This window comes from Vipera berus, assembly GCF_964194415.1.
Source record: "Vipera berus genome assembly, chromosome: 3".
Classification (NCBI taxonomy): Eukaryota; Metazoa; Chordata; class Lepidosauria; order Squamata; family Viperidae; genus Vipera; species Vipera berus.
This window is the reverse complement of record NC_138204.1, coordinates 63,753,405-63,774,256: the sequence shown is the minus strand read 5'-3', so window position 1 is coordinate 63,774,256 and position 20,852 is coordinate 63,753,405. Positions and strand designations below refer to the sequence as shown.

The window sequence follows — 20,852 nt, the reverse complement described above, 5'->3', positions numbered from 1 at the left end:
TATTAAACTGTTCCTTGTTTACTATTTCACAGCTTTGCATTATTTAAGTAAGTGTCAGGCACCTTTACTTTGCAAGCATCTGATAAATAGAGAAAAGTGAGAAGACTTCTCTTGGTATCAATATCTGATAATGGTTTGAAGACAGCTTGAGATCTAGAAAAGATAGATCTAGACTTAATCACTACTCCTCCTTATTTTTCTTCTCCTTCTCTTTTTATTGAAGATTGAAGTATATTTCCTTGAAGAGGCAGGTGGCATTATAGAAGTTTTAAACCACATAAATGTGTGACTTGCCAGCCGGTTTATTGGTAGGAACCGACTTTGTCTCATCTGCATGTCATAAGTATCCAAAACTTGGCCCATGGATTTTTTTAAAGTTTACTTCCTGATAGTTCTTATCTTTGTCTGTTGAGGCTATTTACCTAAAGTTAAATTATCATTTACATAATGACATTAACGCTTCTTGGATCAATTCCATTTTCATATTTGTTTGAACAATGTGTTCATTAAGAAGGGTAGACTTAATGGAAAGGAACATCTAATCCCACATTCTGTACTTCTGCTCTAAAATGTAGAATTTCAGGATTCAGGATTAAGTTTAAGGCTTGAAATGCCTCCATATTTACTCTCATTTCCTAAGAGGATAATTAGATGTGCAGCCTATAGTTGCCAAGTACATAAGCACAGTAAACAGGCTTCAGCTGATCTCTTCAGTCAGGCCAAGGGGATGGAAAGATAAACTGCTGTTTCATATTTGTAGAAAGTCATCAGTTGGAAAAGAAAAAATACACAAGTGCTATCCATGCAGTCTTCTTCAGACTGCCCTATGAAGCATTTGTTGAAGTACTTAGAGAACAGCTTCATGAATGAGAACTTTTTTACACAAGAGGAGCATCTGTGTGTCACAGCATAATTGAAATCATATACTCTTTTTCTAATTACAACTTTCCGAGTGTTCATTCACCAGGCTTATGTGTGGTCTGTGTTCGTTCAGCTGTGAATGAAACATTTCACATGCAAAGTATTTCTGGGAACACTGGCATAAAGTCTGGTGAACCACTGGGATAGTTCAGGAACAAGCTGTCCATCCTTGTTCTGAAAACCCAAAGAATGCCTTTTAAGTCCATTTCACCAGCTTTCTCTTCCACTTTGATGAGTTGATTCAAATTCCTGGTTCTGTTGTATGTGACCTCTGGATCATCTTTATGTCAGAGGTGAAAGCAAAACATCTGAAGAGGGCATCTGAGAGGATCTCTCTTTGAAACCTGAAAGTCTTTGTGAAATGAACCCTTAAGACCTGTGTCAGTATTTCATTGCTCACAGGAATTAGATTTTAGTGTCCTGATTTTGTTCTGAGTTTGATGTACCCCAAACAGATTTAGATTGGGGTAAGCTATAAATATTGTAAAATAAATATTGGGAAGGATTGCTTCCAGTAACTCAACATGTAGTACAGAATCATAAAATTGGAAGATTTATAAGCTCAGTAGGTTAACTGCCATTCGTTACAAAAAATCTAAAAGTAGAACACCCTCACAGATGGCCACCATCTGAATAACTGCAGTTCTTACTGCTCAGGCAGGTATTGTTCTGAACCAGCCCTCTTCTCGCACCCCTAATCAAAAGAAGAGTCTGGAAAGCGTCCAAGGCTAAAAGGCTTCTGCCAAGATTTAATTACGCAGTTAACAAAAACACAAGAGCTTGTCTTCTCAAGCGGAAAAAGTTGCTTTCAGCAACCAGCCCCTCCCCAAACACTTCTTTTATAGAGAGCTCAGGGCGTGGTCTCCCTGTGCCTCCTCCCGAGGAGTCCCATAGTCTTTCTTTGTTTGTCCCTGCTCGTCTGCCTCCTGCGTCGGGCGTCCTTGAACAGGGCCAGCTGTGGGTCATCATCCTCCGCACTCTCGGGCTCACACAGCTGAGAAGAGGTCCCCGGCTGAGGGCTCTGCAAAGCCTCCAAATCATCATCATCAGCCGGTTCGTTTCCCTCCTCCCCCACATCTGAGTCCTCCGATACATCGGAGCCGGCTGTCGGACCCACAGGCTGGCCCTGAGTCACAACAGGTATCTCAATACTCAACCAAAATCTGCTGCTACTTTTTCCCTCCAAAACAAGCCTTGAGTATATGAGGAACACTCTTTTCTCTTTCCTCTCTAAGCTATACAATATTCTTTCTACAGTACAGGTATGTTTTCTAGATTAGTTTACTCCTAACCATTTAAATCAGGGGTATCAAACTCACAATGTCACGTGATGTGTCGTGACGTATAGCGACTTTTTTCCATTGCCGGCAATGGGGTGGGCACAGTTTCGCCATGACACCTCCAGCCCGCAGGCCGGCAGTTTGACACCCTTGATCTAAATTATTATTCTCTGAAATTATTCCTGTTTTATCATTTAGAGCAGACATGTCAAACACAAAGCCTGGGGTCTGGATCCAGCCCGCGAAGTGGTTTCATGTGGCCCCGCGAAGCCATCCTGGAAACAGTGAGGGAACAGCCCCCACTGCCTTGGCCCTGGCCCAGAGACCCTTCTTCTGCCAGAGACCCTCAGATCTGTCCCACTCCTGCCCAGGCCCCCATAGGCAACCTTGATGCGAACGATGTAGAGCTGGCCACACCCACCCATTAGGCCACACGCACTCTAGCCACGCCCACCCAGTAGGCCACGCCCACCCTGGCCATACCCACCCGGCCCCCTGAGGGCAACCGCAATGCTGATGTCCTCAATGAAATTGAGTTTGACACCCCTGATTTAGAGATTAAACCAATGCATAATTTAAGTGATGAAGTAAAACTATGCTACTTGTGATGTGGAAATAACAATATTATTAATGTAGTGTAACATCAATTAAGTTTTGTGTGCGTGTGTGTGTTTGTGTGTGTGTATTTTGAATGTACTGTGTGAAGCCAGGTACAGTATCTTTTTTGTGTTTGTAATCTGAACCGTTGTTATTATCCCTTTCTTCTGTTGTTGGGATTTTTATTATTGGGAAATGATGGCAATTCCTCCTTCACTGGATATTTTTACGTTGGCTATGTATTTCCTAACTATCATGATGTTTTCCTGCTTTCTTGCTTTCAGACAAATTGAGAAAGCTATTTTTATTGCAGCTCTCAGCTTTCCGTGTCAGACTTTAGCTGTGCTTTAGCTTTCTTAATACTGTCAATGGAGATTCTCAATCATCCAGATCATGCTTATCCCAAAGGTGATTTTTCCAAAGGCAACTGGACTTCCTTTGTTTTTTCCTTTGAAAACGTTCAAAGGAACTGAAGAACTGAAGAAGCTTCTTCGTTAAGAAGCAAAATGTTTTCAAAAGAAAAAAACCCAACACAGTCCAGTTGTCTTTTGGAAAAGCACCTTTGGGACTTCCTTAATACTGTCCCTACAGATCTGGACTACTGGTTTTACTTATCCTTAATGAAATGTTATTCATCCCATTCTTATACAAGCCTCTCTTTATTTCTTCTCAACCTTGTGTTGTTTTCTTTTTCTTATTGACTTATCATGTTATGTTTATTTTGTTTTATAATTGGTGCCCACAAGACAAGTTTTTCTATCTCAGTTCTTCTGAGAATACAATTAAACAATTCCTTCTGTTCATTTCACTCTAGAACATATTGCTAGGAGTTGCTTGAAGGTCAGCAGTATTTAAAAAGTGTTAAAAAAATAAATGAGGTGTTTCCCAGATGGAATTACTCTATATGTTGTTGATCCTTTAGAGATTAGTTGTCTAATCCCTTGAAGATTTTAGTTTAATCTTGTATTCTGGGAAGGAGGAAATCTCCACTTCCTAGAACTCTTTTCTGGGAACTTATGAATTTAGAGATGCTAATGTTTTGTGCCCCTTCATGGATTACTGCCTTGTCGTGGCGAAGGGGCTTGCGTAATTCAATGAAGCTATGAGCTATGCCGTGCAGGGCCACCCAAGACGGACAGGTCATAGCAGAGAGTTCTGACAAAACGTGATCCACTGGAGAAGGAAATGGCAACCCACTCCAGTATCTTTGCCATGAAAACCCTATGGACAGTACCAAAAGGCAAAACGATATGACGCTGGAAGATGAGCCCCTCAGGTCGGAAGGCGTCCAATATGCTACTGGGGAAGAGCAGAGGGCTAGTACTAGTAGCGCCAGAAAGAATGAAGCGACTGGGCCAAAGCCGAAAGGACGCTCAGCTGTGGATATGTCTGGTGGTGAAAGGAAAGTCCGATGCTGTAAAGATTTTTTCTCCATAGGAACCTGGAATGTAAGATCCATGAATCAAGGCAAGCTGGACGTGGTCAAACAAGAGATGACAAGACTGAACATCGACATCTTAGGTATCAGCGAACTAAAATGGACAGGAATGGGTGAATTTAATTCAGGTGACCATCAGGTATACTACTGCGGGCAAGAATCCCTCAGAAGAAATGGAGTAGCCTTCATAGTCAATAAAAGAGTAGGAAAAGCAATACTGGGATACAATCCTCAAAATGACAGAATGATCTCAGTTCGAATCCAAGGCAAACCATTCAATATCACAGTAGTCCAAGTCTATGCTCCAACCACCGGTGCTGAAGAGGATGAAATTGACCGGTTCTATGAAGCCCTACAGCACCTTATAGAACTAACACCAAAAAATGATGTCCTTATCATCATGGGGGATTGGAATGCTAAAGTAGGAAGCCAAAAGATAACCGGAATAACAGGCAAGTTTGGCCTTGGAGTACAAAATGAAGCAGGGCACAGGCTGATAGAATTTTGTCAAGAGAATACGATGGTCATAGCAAACACTCTTTTCCAACAACCCAAGAGACGGCTCTACACATGGACATCACCAGACGGTCAACACAGAAATCAGATTGACTATATGCTCTGCAGCCAAAGATGGAGAAGCTCTATACAGTCAGTAAAAACAAGACCAGGAGCTGACTGTGGCTCAGACCATGAGCTTCTCGTTGCAAAGTTTAGGCTTAAACTGAAGAAAGTAGGGAAAAGCACCAGGCCAATCAGGTATGAATTAAATCATATCCCCATTGAATATACAGTAGAGGTGACAAATAGATTTAAGGAATTAGATCTGATAGACAGGATGCCTGAAGAACTATGGACAGAGGTTCGCAACATTGTACAAGAGGTAGCAACCAAAACCATCCCAAAGAAAAAGAAATGCAAGAAAGCAAAATGGCTGTCTGAGGAAGCTTTGCAAATAGCTGAGGAAAGGAGGGAAGCAAAAGGCAAGAGAGAAAAAGAAAGATACGCCCAATTGAATGCAGAATTCCAGAGAATAGCTAGAAGAGATAAGAATGCCTTCTTAAATGAACAGTGCAAAGAAATAGAAGAAAACAATAGAATAGGGAGGACCAGAGATCTTTTCAAGAAAATTGGGGAGATGAAGGGAACGTTCAATGCAAAAATGGGCATGATAAAGGACCAAAATGGCAGGGACCTAACAGAGGCAGAAGAGATTAAGAAGAGATGGCAAAATTACACAGAAGAACTATACAAGAATGAGCTTAATGTCCCTGATAATCACAATGAGGTCACTGACCTCGAGCCAGACATCCTAGAATGTGAAGTGAAGTGGGCCTTAGAAAAGCTGAGCAACAACAAAGCTAGTGGAGGTGACAGTATTCCAGCTGAGCTATTCAAAATCTTAAAAGACGATGCAGTAAAAGTGCTACACTCAATTTGCCAGCAAATTTGGAAAACTCAACAGTGGCCACAGGATTGGAAAAGATCAGTTTACATTCCAATTCCAAAGAAAGGCAGTGCCAAAGAATGTTCAAACTATCGCACCATTGCACTCATTTCTCATGCTAGTAAAGTTATGCTTAAAATCCTACAAGCTAGACTCCAGCAGTATGTGGATAGAGAACTACCAGAAGTACAGGCAGGATTTCGAAGAGGCAGAGGAACTAGAGATCAAATAGCCAACATACGCTGGATCATGGAGAAAGCTAGAGAGTTCCAGAAAAACATCTACTTCTGCTTCATTGACTATGCTAAAGCCTTTGATTGTGTGGATCATAACAAACTCTGGCAAGTTCTTAAAGAGATGGGAGTACCAGAACATCTTATTTGTCTCTTGAGAAACCTATATGCGGGCCAAGAAGCAACAGTGAGAACTGGACACGGAACCACTGATTGGTTCAAAATTGGGAAAGGAGTCCGGCAAGGCTGTATACTGTCGCCTTGCCTATTTAACTTATATGCAGAGCACATCATGAGAAAGGCAGGGCTAGATGAATCAAAAGTTGGAATTAAGATTGCTGGAAGAAATATCAACAACCTAAGATATGCAGATGATACCACTCTAATGGCAGAAAGTGAAGAGGAACTGAAGAGTCTCTTGTTGCGAGTGAAGAAGGAGAGTGCAAAAGTTGGGTTGAAACTAAACATTAAGAAAACCAAGATCATGGCATCCGGCCCTCTCAATTCCTGGCAAATAGATGGGGAAGAAATGGAGGTAGTGACAGATTTTATTTTCCTGGGCTCCAAGATCACTGCAGATGGGGACTGTAGTCAAGAAATTAAAAGACGCTTGCTCCTCGGGAGGAAAGCCATGGCAAATCTAGACAGCACACTAAAAAGCAGAGACATCACCCTGTCAACAAAAGTGCGTATAGTCAAGGCTATGGTCTTCCCAGTTGCAATGTATGGCAGTGAAAGTTGGACCATAAGAAAGGCTGAGCGCAAAAGAATTGAGGCCTTTGAACTCTGGTGCTGGAGAAGACTCCTGCGAGTCCCTTGGACTGCAAGGCGATCAAACCGGTCAGTCCTAGAGGAGATCAACCCTGACTGCTCTTTAGAAGGCCAGATCCTGAAGCTAAAACTCAAATACTTTGGCCACCTAATGAGGAGGAAGGACTCACTGGAGAAGAGCCTAATGCTGGGAAAGATTGAGGGCAATAGAAGAAGGGGACGACAGAGAATGAGGTGGCTGGATGGAGTCACTGAAGCAGTAGGCGTGAGCTTAAATGGACTCCAGAAGATGGTAGAGGACAGGAAAGCCTGGAGGAACATTGTCCATAGGGTCGCGATGGGTCGGACACGACTTCGCAACTAACAACAACAATGTTTTGTGATTGTCCAAAAGGTTCCCTAGCCCAAATGTTGAAAGAGTTGCTGAGCACCCACAATATCACTTGTACTTGAAATCTAGCTGGATTATTGATGAGCCTAATTCATGAATTTAAATCCTTACTATGTAGTCTCAAAGGATTATATTAGACAGTTGTGTAAAACCAGTCCCTCTAAAAACAGTCGGGAGTTGGAACTGGAATCCCATGATTTCATCAGGAATTAAGTGCTGCTCAATCCCAAGGGTATAAGAATAATTTTTGGAGCAATAGGATGGATTATATATGTAGCTACTAATGCCTGAGGCTGAATTAACAGATCACACATATTGTTTGTGGTAAACCTTGGATCTTCTTAGTATACTGCTTCATATTGTATAAGAAATCAAATAGGGAATCTTAAAACAGTGATAGGGTAAGCAGACCTTCTTGTTCAAAGTAACATTTCCACAAAAATAGGCCTTGTTTCATTGTCCTGGAAACTGTCTAATCTGTTACTGAAAAGATTTCTGTAGGTTTCCCACAAGAAGGAGGAGTTGTTTTTTTTTAACATGCCCCTAGAGCACCTGTATGGTGAGAACCCAACAAATGGTCATGTGAAAGTCGATGTCTGTTATCTGGCCATTCCCTTGAATATATATAATGCTTCTATGCCTGAAAAGCTCAGCAGTAGCACAAGAGGAAGCCAAGCAATGGGGCGCCAGTTAGGCTCAACAATTTTAATGAAAGAATTTGTCCTGTTGGGGTTTAAAGAAACCAAGAATGAATGGGCCATTGGTTGTGGCAAGTCAATGGACTCGTCTTGCTTGTCTTCGCTCTTGTCTCTGTATAAATGAAGCATTGTTGTCCATCCTTGGCATTTGTGCCTCATGGTGATAAATTGGTCTTGATGTGTCTGACATTTTAACCAAGTCTTTTTAATGGTTTGTTTTTGAAAGACTCTGTTTTCCCTATATTTTTCACCAACATAAACCTTGACAGCACTCCCTGTCCTATATCAGGTTAACCCTTTCTTTATCCTAGGTTAGGGAAACTCAAACAGCAAGTTGTTAAAAGATGAAAGTGATGGAAGCAAGAAGCAAGTAGACACAATTTGCACCTGCAGCTAAGTTTTTATTTGCAGGCTGCTGTTGATATTGCATCAACATTTGCTTTCAATTGAAACATTAAAAAATGGATGGCCTTTTTCCTTGAACTTTTGCACTAATTTCTCATTGGTTGATTGTAATTTTTCTTCTGAACTCTGTATCTCAAAATGCAACTTAAAAGCCAAAATTAAAATAAAGCAGACTAGCCTTTAACTCCTTGCCTATATATTTGTTGATTAATTATTCAATTTTGCATAGTTGTTGAGATATGAAGGAAAGAATCTTTTTCACTGCCAATTGCCACTAGGAAAAAGTTTATCCTCTGTTGTTCCCAATCTGTGGATCATTATATTTATGTATATGAAATCTCTTTGACTCTTTCACCAGCCTTTTCATTATTACATAATTTTAGTGTTTTTTCTTATTTTTTTGCAATCAATGTTCTGTTTTTGTTTTGAATTTTGTAAGCAACTTTGAGTGTCTGACAAAAAAAAAGATAGCATGAAAATCAGATAAATGAATATTTTCCATCTAATTTATTGCATTGCAGCCTAATTATTATATTCCTACTTCCAGAATTCAGATCTTAGAATTTCAGCCTTCTATGTGGAGGGCACTAGTCTGGAGAAAAAAAAACCTCTGCCTTATTGAGATGATTAATCTCATGTCATTTTTATATATATATAAAAAAGTATAAAAAGGTAAAGGTAAAGGTTCCCCCGCACATGCGTGCTAGTCGTTTCCGACTCTAGGGGCCGGTGCTCATCTCCGTTTCATAGCCGAAGAGCCAGCGTTTGTCCGAGGACGTCTCCGTGGTCATGTGGCCGGCATGACTAGACACCAAAGGTGCACGGAACGCTGTTACCTTCCCACCGTAGTGGTCCCTATTTTTCTACTTGCATTTTTACGTGCTTTCGAACTGCTAGGTTGGCAGAAGCTGGGACGAGTAACAGGCGCTCACTCTGTTACGCGGCACTCGGGATTCGACCCGCCAAACTGCCGACCTTCTGATCGACAAGCTCAGCGTCCTAACCCACTGAGCCACCGCGTCCCTTATAAAAAAGTATACTTCCCTGCTATTCTCCTACCCAACATCGTTACTTATCTGCTAACTGTGATTCGCAAAAATTGTTTATATTTTCATTACTTGTTCTCCAAAAGAACAAGTTTAAATCACATTACCCTGGGCTTTTTCTGATGGTAAAAATGCTTTTGTGTGTTATATAAACTGAGAAGATCAATTGCTCACAGACGTGCTCTCAAATAATATCAGGAGAAGAACTCTTAATTTTATTATTTTCCCCAGTTGCAGTCTTTTTACTGTAGTCTGTTTTGGGAAAGTTTCAAACTAATGTGCATAAAAATAAAATGTGGTTGTTAAACTAAGGGAAAAATGTCTGTATGTGAAGGGACTAGTTAGAATATCATCAATATATCTTTATGACAGCTGATCAGATTTAATTTGGTATTATGTGTTTCTACCTATTTAGGTATCCCAAACATAAAACTGAATACCTGAAAAAGAGAACGCAAGTAGGGACAGTTGGGATAATTGGAGAAATATTAAATATTGCTCTCCAGTATTAGAAATTTTCCTAATTTTGCACATGCAAAATTAAGGCATTTCTGCATTTGAAACTGCAGTCATTTGTAGCTTTCCTGCAGTAAGGTTCATTAAAATAAGCCGGGCTTACTTGCAAGAAAACAGATTATATATTGGTAAGCAATCATTAGCTTCAGGGTTATCCTTATCAGTGCTGTAAAATATGTATTAAGTAAACATTCTCCATAAATTTGTTTGCTGCATCCAACACTACACTTTGTATTTCCTACATTATTAATATTATCTTACATTATTTATTTATAGATTGTAAAGTGAATGTGAGGCTTATTGCAAGGCAATTTTGGGTGTATTTCCATTTTGTTTGCTAAATTTTGTATTCTTCTCCCTGTGGTGGTGGTGGAGGGTACATTTATATTCCCAGATGATGCAGTCCAAACAAAGGCTTAGTTCTGTCTGTGTATTCTGTAGAGTTTCTAACATTTATTTTAAAAAAACAAAACAAAACAAAACAAGGATGGGCTCTCCAGTATTAGGGCCATCAAAGAAAGGCATTATTGTTCACTAATAGGACAATTTGCAGCAAGAGTAAATATTTCATTATACAACTACTACACAGCCAATTTCAAGGAATTTATTAGAATTAGAATTCTTTATTGGCCAAGTGTGATTGGACACAAAAGAAATTTGTCTCTGGTGCATAAGCTCTCATTAATCATAAATCAAAAGACACAACACTCAGTGATGGTCATAGGATACTAAATAAGCATTCAACATAAATCATACTAGGATACTAAATAAAACAATTAATACAAATCGTAAGATACAAGCAACAAAGTTATAGTCGTAAGAAGATAAGAGATAGGTAATAGGAAGGATGAGAATGGTAATAGTAATACAGCCTACTAGGTAGTTTGACAGTGTTGTGGGAATTAGTTGTTTAGCAGAGTGATGGCGTGGGAGAAAAAACTGTTCTTGGGAGAAAAAACTGTTCTTGTTTCTAGTTGTTTTAGCGTGCAATGCCCTAATAGCATCGTCTTGAGGGAAGAAGTTGAAACGGTTTATTTCCAGGATGTGAGGGGTCTGTAGATATTTATCAAATAAGCAGCTTCCCTAAATTATCTTCCCTTTCTTTAAAAAAATCAGAAATATATTTTGTAATTTTTACTCCCATTGTATGTGGGTCAGTAAACTTAAGTAGTATTATTTCTAATTTATAAATAGTTCCCTATTTCACGTATCAAAATTAGAGACAATAAAAACTGAATCCATGCAGACTACACTATTTCTATTGTGTAATATTTGGGATAAATTTATTTTCTTTAACTTTATTCGAAGCTTTCAGAGATACGAGAGGGAAAAGAAATCCCATTTCTTTCAGAGCTATTTGACCTATTCTAAATAATGTCTACAATTTGTAAAAATCAAAACAACGCTGGACGCGATACAGTATATTCTTGGCATGGGTAACTTTAACTGCGTTCCATTTGTTTGTTTTTGTAGCCAAGCAAGTATGTCTAGCTGAAAAAATTAGCTGTGGAGACTCCAGCAATAAATGCATTCCTGCATCTTGGAAATGTGATGGAGAAAAAGACTGTGAAAGTGGAATTGATGAGGCTGGTTGCACTAACAGTAAGTGTAAAAACCCAGTAAGATATGCTTGTTAGTCTAGTTCCCATACTCCACATCCCTTCCCTCCTATCTTTCTTCTCTACTTTATTTGCTCTGCATAACTGTATTGTGTGGTGCATCAATTTGCTTTATTCTATTAGTTTTTATGAAACGAGATGAAGTAAAACTTATACTAACGTTGGATATATAGCATATTGCACTGCATTATGCTTTATTTTGATTTCTTTCTTATTTAGCATGTTTTGCTAAGAGAGACCAGTAAATCATGGGGTAGCCTGGCAAAGTTTGAAAACCTGTTTTATTTTTGTCTTAGTGTTTTCAAATGTGGCTTACAATGATGTGTAGGCAGACTTCATGGCTTATTTCCTGGTTTGGTTTTGTGTTCTGTCCCAGCTTTTAACATATCCCAAGATACAAAGATAGAAATACTAAAAATAAGGGGGGCAAAAAAGCTAATGTATTTACCAAACCATGGTTAAAACAAATTGTAGATTAATATGCAAGTCCCATGAACACCTCTTTTTGGTTTCTAGTGGGATAGATGTTAACTCCAGAACAAGGAGATGAAAAAGTTAAGAAACATTTTAAAAAGGGCCCTATTTCTTTTTAAAGGAGCCTAAATACAAGTGAAGGGACGCGGTGGCTCAGTGGGTTAGGACGCTGAGCCTGTCGATCAGAAGGTCAGCAGTTTGGCAGGTCGAATCCCGAGTGCCGTGTAACAGAGTGAGCGCCTGTTACTCGTCCCAGCTTCTGCCAACCTAGCAGTTCGAAAGCACGTAAAAATGCAAGTAGAAAACTAGGGACCACTACGGTGGGAAGGTAACAGCGTTCCGTGCGCCTTTGGCATCTAGTCATGCCGGCCACATGACCACGGAGACATCCTCGGACAAGCGCTGGCTCTTCGGCTTTGAAACGGAGATGAGCACCGGCCCCTAGAGTTGGAAACGACTAGCACACATGTGCGAGGGAACCTTTACCTTTACCTTTAAATACAAGTGAAACACTAATGGATGAAAATCTATAGAACAGCTGTGGTTTCACCAAATAAAATTTTCATATTGTAAACCACATTAAAATGTAAGGTTGTAATAAAGGGGTCCTTGGCGCTCTCTGAGCTTGCTTCTTTTCTTGCAGATGTTTCATTACCCAAACTAGGTAATATCATCACTGCTAGTCTGTAAGGTTGAAAAATTGTCCATTGGTTTCCCTGGTAAGATTAATGTGACTTCCAAAGGCTACAGTACAATTTATTTTTAGATTTTGTAATAATAAATGTTACATTTGATTTTTGTTAGCTTGGACTTGGGGATGTAAGAAATGGGATAAATATTACTCTCTGTATGCAATATGGCATTTCTATGTCTTCAGTACTCTAATGAGCAAAAGGCACTTGTTTCAAGCAATCAGCTCATGAATCTATTTTTCTGTTTCCTATATTTCTACGTATTGTAAATTTCTAAAAAAAGAACTCCTATGCAGAAGAAATTACATAAAGTAGAAAAAAAGTACCTTCCATGCCTTTCGTGTAAATTGATATATTTCAAACTGGAATTCGCTTGGCAGCTATTCTTATACAGTACTCAAGAATAAATGAACCTCACAGAGAGAGCTGGCAATCATCAAGATTTTTTACTCTTCTGATGGAAGAAATTTAAAAAAATGCCTTCCTGTACTGGCTGTGGAGGAAGGGGCTTCCTTCCTCTTGAAATCTGCTGGATTTCTTTCTAGAGTTGTAGCAGGTATATTCACAATTTCAGTACAAAACTGAACTATGTATGATGAACCAATGACTCAAGGTACTGTATGTTATTCATTGCCTAAGCTTCTTTTTATTCTTTGGAATTTTAAAAAAAAATTTCTCCTAAAGAACTCTTACTTTCCCACAAACAAGCTATTCCGGTTGAAAATTATCTTTTTCACTGCTGGTATTCTTGCTTCCCATTTTCTTTCTGTTTGCAAAACATTGCTTGGTGTTTTTTTTTATTTAACTCTTTTCCCGTCTTTATGTCTCACTTTTGTTCTGTTGGTTGTCTCCAAATACAGCTTTAGTGGTTAACAGCAGGTTCTTTTCATTTTCTATTCTTTCTAAGTTTATTATGGGGAGACCCGTTTTTTCCTTTTACTTGGGTGCTCGAAAACTCCTTGGCAGCTCTCAAAGCTCATCTCTTGAAATGTGAAACCTCCTGTCACATTAGCACCTGTGTCTTCCACAGAAAGCTTCTCCATTTCAAAGTAATATCAACCTCATCAGTCACACGTCGGTCTTTTTGAAAATGAGATCCTCAGTGAAAAAAAAGTTTCTCTCACTTCAGGGTGCTAAAAATCCAAGAACCTTGAAACTTAAAAACCAGAGAAAGCATTGAATAGAACTTGCCAGCTGCTTTTAAAAACATGAAAATTGCACCACTTTACAAAGAGATAGCACCCATGTGTTGTTTTTATTGGGGGCTTAATAGGCTTGAATTGTAGCAGTTATGGCAGGGGTCTTCAAACCTGGCCCTTTTATGACTTGTGGACTTCAACTCCCAGAATTCCTCAGCCAGTGAGGTTGGCTGAGGAATTCTGGGAGTCCACAAGTCATAAAAGGGCCAAGTTTGAAGACCCCTGAGTTATGGCAAGGCAATGTGATACACTCTTACTTTTTTGTTAGGTGTTATTGGATCACAAAGCAGAACTTTGGTAATGAACCCAGTTGTGAGGAATTCTTTGGAAAATAATCAAGCAGGATAGGAACTTTACAGATGGCCATGTGGGGATTTTTATAGCCATCATTAAACTTGCCTATAGACAAACAAACCTACAGGCTGTAGGGCAGGGGTGTCAAACTGCTGGCCTGTGGGCCGATGCATCATAGCAAAACCACGCCCACCCCATTGCCGGCAATGGCAAAAAAGTCGCGATACGTCGCGACATGTCACAAGACGTTGCGAGTTTGATTACCCTACTGTAGGGAATCACTGTAACTATGCCATGTCCAAATTGCTACATCAGATTGCTGTTAAATGGTCAACCACATGCAATCAATACAGGTATTTTCCTGTCTGTGGTGAAGAATGAGATTCCCTTGTCATTATATGTGCCTACCAGGCACTACCTGAGATGTATAAGTAAAGTAAAGGTAAAGGTTCCCCCGCACATGCGTGCTAGTTGTTTCCGACTCTAGGGGTCGGTGCTCATCTCCGTTTCAAAGCCAGTGCTTGTCCGAGGACGTCTCCGTGGTCATGTGGCCGGCATGACTAGACGCCAAAGGCGGACGGAATGCTGTTACCTTCCCACCGTAGTGGTCCCTATTTTTCTACTTGCATTTTTATGTGCTTTTGAACTGCTAGGTTGGCAGAAGCTGGGACAAGTAACAGGCGCTCACTGTGTTATGCAGCACTCATGATTCGACCCACCAAACTGCCGACCTTCTGATCGAGAAGCTCAGCGTCCTAACCCACTGAGCCACCGTGTCCCATATGATGTATAAGTAGGCCAATCAAAAATCTACTCTCTCCACATTTCTCTTAATTCTGAATTCCCTGCAAGTTTTCAAAGGTCCTCCTCCTTCCATAAAAGCATTGGCCTTCCCAATACAACACTCAGTCAAACGGAAAAGAAACAATTTAAAACATGAAAGTACGTGAAGGCCCATACAGTCTACCATATCCACAAAGGTTCTGTCTCTTTTTGACTGGAAATTTGCCTCATGAAGAAAGTATCCACAGGTTTTCGGCATGCGGCTCTTGACATTTGTTTTGTGAATTTTTAGAGCACCGATATTCAGCAGCCTGAGTCTTGGAGGTATTAGTAAGAAAAGCAGTCCTAGCCCTCAGGCTTACAGTCTGAAGGAACTGTACACACAAAGAAAGAGATGGCAAGAGAAAGGGAAAATAATACGCAGATTGTGATTCTTAACAATCACACTATCGTGACTATGTGGCAATGGAATGGCAATAATGCAACCCAAAGGAATTGGTTTTCTTCCATGAAAATAAAAAAGGAGTCCCAAATTGCTGGTGACTGATTCTCTTTTCTCTGCTGAATTTTGAAAGCAGTCACTGGCCCATGCAGGAATTAGATAAGACATAAGACCTTAAAGTGAACCATGCCGCATCATTTCTTTGTTTGTTTTTTGTGGGGAGGAAGCATAACAAAGGATAGAAAAGTATTTGCTCTAAGAGACCAGTTCTTTAAATTATTATGCAAGCAGCATCCAGTTAAACATTCAGCGTTTCAGTCTCTCTCTCCCCCCCCCACTTTCTATGCTCAAAGGAGAATGAATGTACAGAATAGTTTGATGGCCCAATTAGTATTAACATTGTGTGTCTATCTTGAGCTGTTGCTATGTTGAATTCCCCATAGAGTTAATCAAGATCTTTAGTTGGAACTTGTCTAGCAATCTCTAATTGATAGCATAAACATGATCCTCTTTTCTCTACAAATCCCCTTCACCTTTTGGAAATCTCTGCCATGGTACTTGATCCCATGCTACTGCATTTTCCTGTTTGGTATCTTAAACCATGTTGGAACCTGCATCTCTTCAGCAGCCCAGGACAACTACCTATCTCTGCTTGCTAACCATTTTATACTTTTTCTTCCCTCTTAAGTTCATCTGTTTCTGCCAGCTCCATAACTCATTTCAGCTTCCCTTCCTGGTGAGAGATTCTGCAAATGCAACAGCATGTCTGATTCTTCGCTTTGTTCCTTCTTAGGCTCAGCTTATCATCCACAGCTACAATCTTTATGTCTAGATGATCACATGACAGGATGATATACGGTTCTACCTTCTCCATTCTGTATTAGAGTCCTTTCTATATATATCTTTTTATTGATATACTTATAAAATGTATTTATTATGTTGTAATTTACATTTGTACTATCTGAAGATGCACTGATATTATTGTTGTGAGGTAAACAGGAAAGGAATCAATAATGCCTTGCTCAAAATTATTCCAAGCCCCTGAAAACCTTAGGACTATATTTGCAAACCTGCTGTCTGCCAAAACAGTTATAGTTTGGAGATGAAGTCTCAAATCATAAGGAAAGTGCTTTTTCCCTAAGGACTAATATTGCTAGTTTAGCCCTGTGAAAATTTCTTCATCTGTCATTCTGTAACATTTCTAGCTTCAGCAAATGATTGCAGTGAATGTGAAAGTAATCTGTCTTCCTTGACTCAATCAAATAGTTCACCTTGGAAAGTCTGAGTTAAATAAGCTGTAATAAAACATTGGCCCTCATCTGAGAATTCAGATAACAAAATGAAATGCATCCTTTTCAAAACCTCTGCTGACATATGGGATGCTTTTCTAAGACATGGTAGAGAACTCCGGTTTGAACTGCTCTGAAGCATTGGAGGTAGAATAAACAAAAGATGCAAAGGGGTTTGACTACAAAAAGCAAAAAAAAATCCTCTCCATTTAATCTAGTATGTTGGAAATCTAAAGACTGTGGTGCAACACCAAGAGAACTTTTTAAAAAGCCCTTTCCCAGGGGAATAGTTAATCCCACAAAGAATAATGAATGTAAAATCATTTTGCTTCTTTTTATGTGCTGAACTTGGTTTATGCATTATGGCCAGAACATAACTATAATTCTAATGAATTTCTAGAACTAGAACTGGTATGTATGTATGTATGTTTGTATTTATTTATTTATTTATTTATTTATTTATTTATTTATTTATTTATTTATTTATTTATTTATTTATTTATTTAAATGTCTATACCGCCCTATTCCCGAAGGACTCAGGGCGGTATGTTTGTATGTATAAACAAACAAAACAAAACAGCTAATAAAATCCTGGACTTTATAAACAGAGGCATAGAATCAAGATCACGCAAAGTATTAGTACCGCTTTATAAAACCACTTGTAACCCCACACCTGGAATACTGCAGCCAATTTTGGTCACCATATCACAAAAAAGAGAGTTTGGAAAAAAATTCAGAGAAGAGCAACTAAGATGATCAGAGGCCTGGAGACTAAAACATACGAAGAACGGCTGTGGGAATTGGGTTTGGATAGTCTAAAGAAAAGAAGAAATAAGGAGAGACATGATAGCGGTATTCCAGTATTTGAGGAGCTACAAGGAAGAGGGGGCCAGGTTGTTCACCAGAGCGCCAGAGGAAAGGACGAGAAACAATGATTGGAAACTGATGAAAGAGAGAAGCAACCTGGAATTAAGGAAAAACTTCCTGACAGTGAGGACAATTAACCAGGGGAACAGCTTGCCTCCAGAAATCATGGGCGTTCCATCATTGGAGATTTTTAAGAAGAGACTAGACAATCACCTGTCTGAGATGATATAGGTTCTCCTGCTTGAGCAGAGGGCTGGACTAGAAAACCTCCAAGGTCCCTTTCAGCTTTATTCTATTCTAAAGTTCTGGTTATCAAATTGAGGTTTTCCTGGCATAGAGGAAATATTTGTATTGTATATGATTACAGCAGACATGTCAAACACAAGGCCCGGGGGCCGGATCCGGCCCGGGAAGTGGTTTCATTTGGCCCGCAAAGCCATCCTGGAAACAGTGAGGGAACGGCCCCCACTGCCTTGGCCCTGGCCCAGAGACCCTCAGATCTGTCCCACTCCTGCCCGGGCCCCCGTAGGCACCCTTGATGCGAACGATGTAGAGCTGGCCATGCCCACCCAGTAGGCCATACGCACTCTAGCCATGCCTACCCAGTAGGCCACACCCATCCTGGCCATACCCACCCGGTCCCCTGAGGGCAACCGCAATGCTGATGCGGCCCTCAATGAAATTGAGTTAGACACCCCTGGATTACAGCATTCATCACAAGCTTACTCTTTGTCAGTCAACCTTTCAGTCTATATACCACCTTTCTCTCTTAGGAAACAAGCAAACATATACACCCCCAGTCACATGACTGCATTCTCGGCATTTGGCAACCAGCCCATATTTACAGCTGTTTATACTCCCATGACTTCCAATTTCTGGTAAAAATGCCCATAGCAAACAATAGATTTGCTTAATGACCACAGTGTTCGCTTAATTACTGCCACAAAAGTCACAAAATGGGGCTTGCTCATATATAGTGACCCCCTTTACAATTGTCATAATTTACAACTGAAATTGCCAGCTCGGTTATAGTTGTGAGGACTATCTGTCAAAAGCGCTGGGGGAAATCAGGAAATCAGGCAGTTCAAATGAGTAAAAAGATTTATTGCAAGCTTAAGCTCTTTATAAAAATCCGAGCTACTAATGGTTCAGGGAAATGAGCAGGAATTCAGAAGACATTCAATTTGGGCTGGACGTAAAAGTATTTTACTGTTGTATATAATACAGTGTAGTATGGTGCCCACCAACCTGGTCCTTTTCAGATGAATTCCAAGTCTGCTAGTCTGGTAATTCTAAGAGCCACATTCTCAATAAACCTGGAGGGAATCAGACCATGGAAGGTTGATACAATATCAAATATATTACTTTCTTGCTTCCAGTATCAATCTACTTTTAAATGCATTCTCATTATCTAGCTTTTTAACCACTGTAACTATTGTTAACCAATATTTACCAATAACACTGTATGTTGTTTACTCTCAAGACAAATACCGTATATACTTGAGTATAAGCCGACTCGAGTATAAGCCGAGACCCCTAATTTTACCCCAAAAAACTGGAAAAAGTTATTGACTCGAGTATAAGCCGAGGCTGGGAAATGCAGCAGCTGGAGGCTGGATCCCCCGAAAGACGTCTCTGCTGAGATGAGAGAACGGGGTGGCAAGCCGCCGAGAGAATGGGGCGGCCTGCTGTTCTCTCAGTGCAGCACGGCAGAGGCTGGATCTCGTGAAAGAAGTCTGCCGAGAGAATGGGCGGCAAGCCTCCACCACCCCATTCTCTCAGCGGAGCGCTCCACTGCCCCATTCTCTCGGCAGCTTGCCACCCCGTTCTCTCATCTCAGCAGAGACGTCTTTCGGGAGATCCAGCCTCTGCCATGCTGCACCGAGAAAACAGCAAGCCGCCCCATTCTCTCGGTGGAGCGCTCCACTGCCCCATTCTCTCGGCAGCTTGCCACCCCGTTCTCTCATCTCAGCAGAGACGTCTTTCGGGAGATCCAGCCTGGGCAGCTGAGAGAAGGGGGCGGCAGAGGCTGGATCCCCCGAAAGAAGTCTTCGCCGAGAAAATGGGCGCTGAGATTTTCTCAGCGAAGACTTCTTTCGGGGGATGCAGCCTCTGCCGCCCCTTTCTCTCAGCTGCCCAGCTGAGAGAAGGGGGTGACAGAGGCTGGATCCCCCGAAAGAAGTCTTCGCCGAGAAAATGGGTGGCAAGCTTCCACCGCCCCATTCTCTCAGCGGAGGCTTGCAGAGGTGGCGGCAGAGCTGCGTGCGCAGCTCTCCAAACCGCCGCAGCCCGTTTGGAGAGCTGCTGCCTTCGTCCATGTTTGATGAAAGCAGCAGCTCTCCAAACTGGGGGGTGGAAGTTCTTTTTTTTTTTTTGTTCACTGGAGTATAAGCCGAAGTGGATTTTTCAGCCCAAAAAGTGGGCTGAAAAATTCGGCTTATACTCAAGTATATACGGTACATCTGCCCTTATAGGTTACTAGATGAAATATCAATTAATGGTTGCGTCTCTTTCACTAATCTGTTGAATCTGGCATCTAAGACAGTGTCTTGATCAGGTAACTATAGGTAGTCCTCAGCTTACAATAGTTCATTTAGTGACCATTCCAAGTTATGACATCACTGGAAAAAAGTGACATGACCATTTTTCACATTTACATGCCCTCGGTCTGTGATCCAAACTCAGATGCTTGACAAGCAGTTCATATTTATGACAGTTCCAGTGTCTGGGATCATGTGATCACCTTTTTTGATCTACTGACAAGCAAAATCAATGGGGAAGCCAGTTTCACTTAACCACCATGTTAGTAACTTAACAACTGCAGTGAAGGCTCAACTTTTCCAAGGTTTTGCATGAGAAGCCGTGTTCTAGTTTCGACTTCATCTCATCCTTTTAATGATTTTTAAATTTTTTATTTATTTATTGTATTATATTTTATAATATAATATAATGAAGCATTTCATGATACTTTTTTACAAGAAACAGTATAGAAACCTGGTACAATTATAATTTAGACTCTCCCAATTAGGCCAAAATTAAACTAAGTTACTATACTATAGTGTGTTTGGTTTAGTGGTTAAGGCACCAGGCTAGAAACCAGGAAACTGTGAGTTCTAATTCTGCCTTAGGCATATGAAAGCCAGATGGGTGACTTTGGGCCAGTCACTGTCTCTCAGCCCAAGATGTCAAGCAGGGGCAACAAGCCAGTCAATTCCTGTCACAACTAATGCATTAACACTTGCTTAATCTGGGGAGGGGGAAAAGCAAACTCTGTACTTAATGGAAAAACACTAGGAAGAATTTAAAAAAAGAGTTAATGTCAAAATATATTAGATGCTTGGAATCAGTGTGTGTCTGTTATCTGTCTGTCTCTGCCTTCCTGCCCCACTAGAGTATTTCCATAGAGAGAATTAAATTAATGGAAATAGAGATTTTATGGTGTAATGACCTCAT

At 40.4% G+C, this 20,852-nt stretch overlaps 2 protein-coding genes across 2 annotated transcripts in view; one reads left to right on the top strand and one right to left on the bottom strand.

Moving 5' to 3' along the window:
- LRP8 (LDL receptor related protein 8) overlaps positions 1–20,852 on the top strand; it is a 247,467-nt gene that overhangs the window by 180,667 nt on the left and 45,948 nt on the right. The window contains exon 4 of the mRNA XM_081323196.1: positions 11,214–11,342. Within this exon, the coding sequence (XP_081179322.1) occupies positions 11,214–11,342 (129 nt within the window). The remainder of the gene's footprint in view (positions 1–11,213; positions 11,343–20,852) is intronic.
- The window catches only part of CPT2 (carnitine palmitoyltransferase 2), a 109,257-nt gene continuing 90,388 nt past the window's right edge, over positions 1,984–20,852 (bottom strand). The window contains exon 6 of the transcript XR_014025859.1: positions 1,984–2,047. The gene's annotated coding sequence lies outside the window, so the exon portion shown is untranslated. The remainder of the gene's footprint in view (positions 2,048–20,852) is intronic.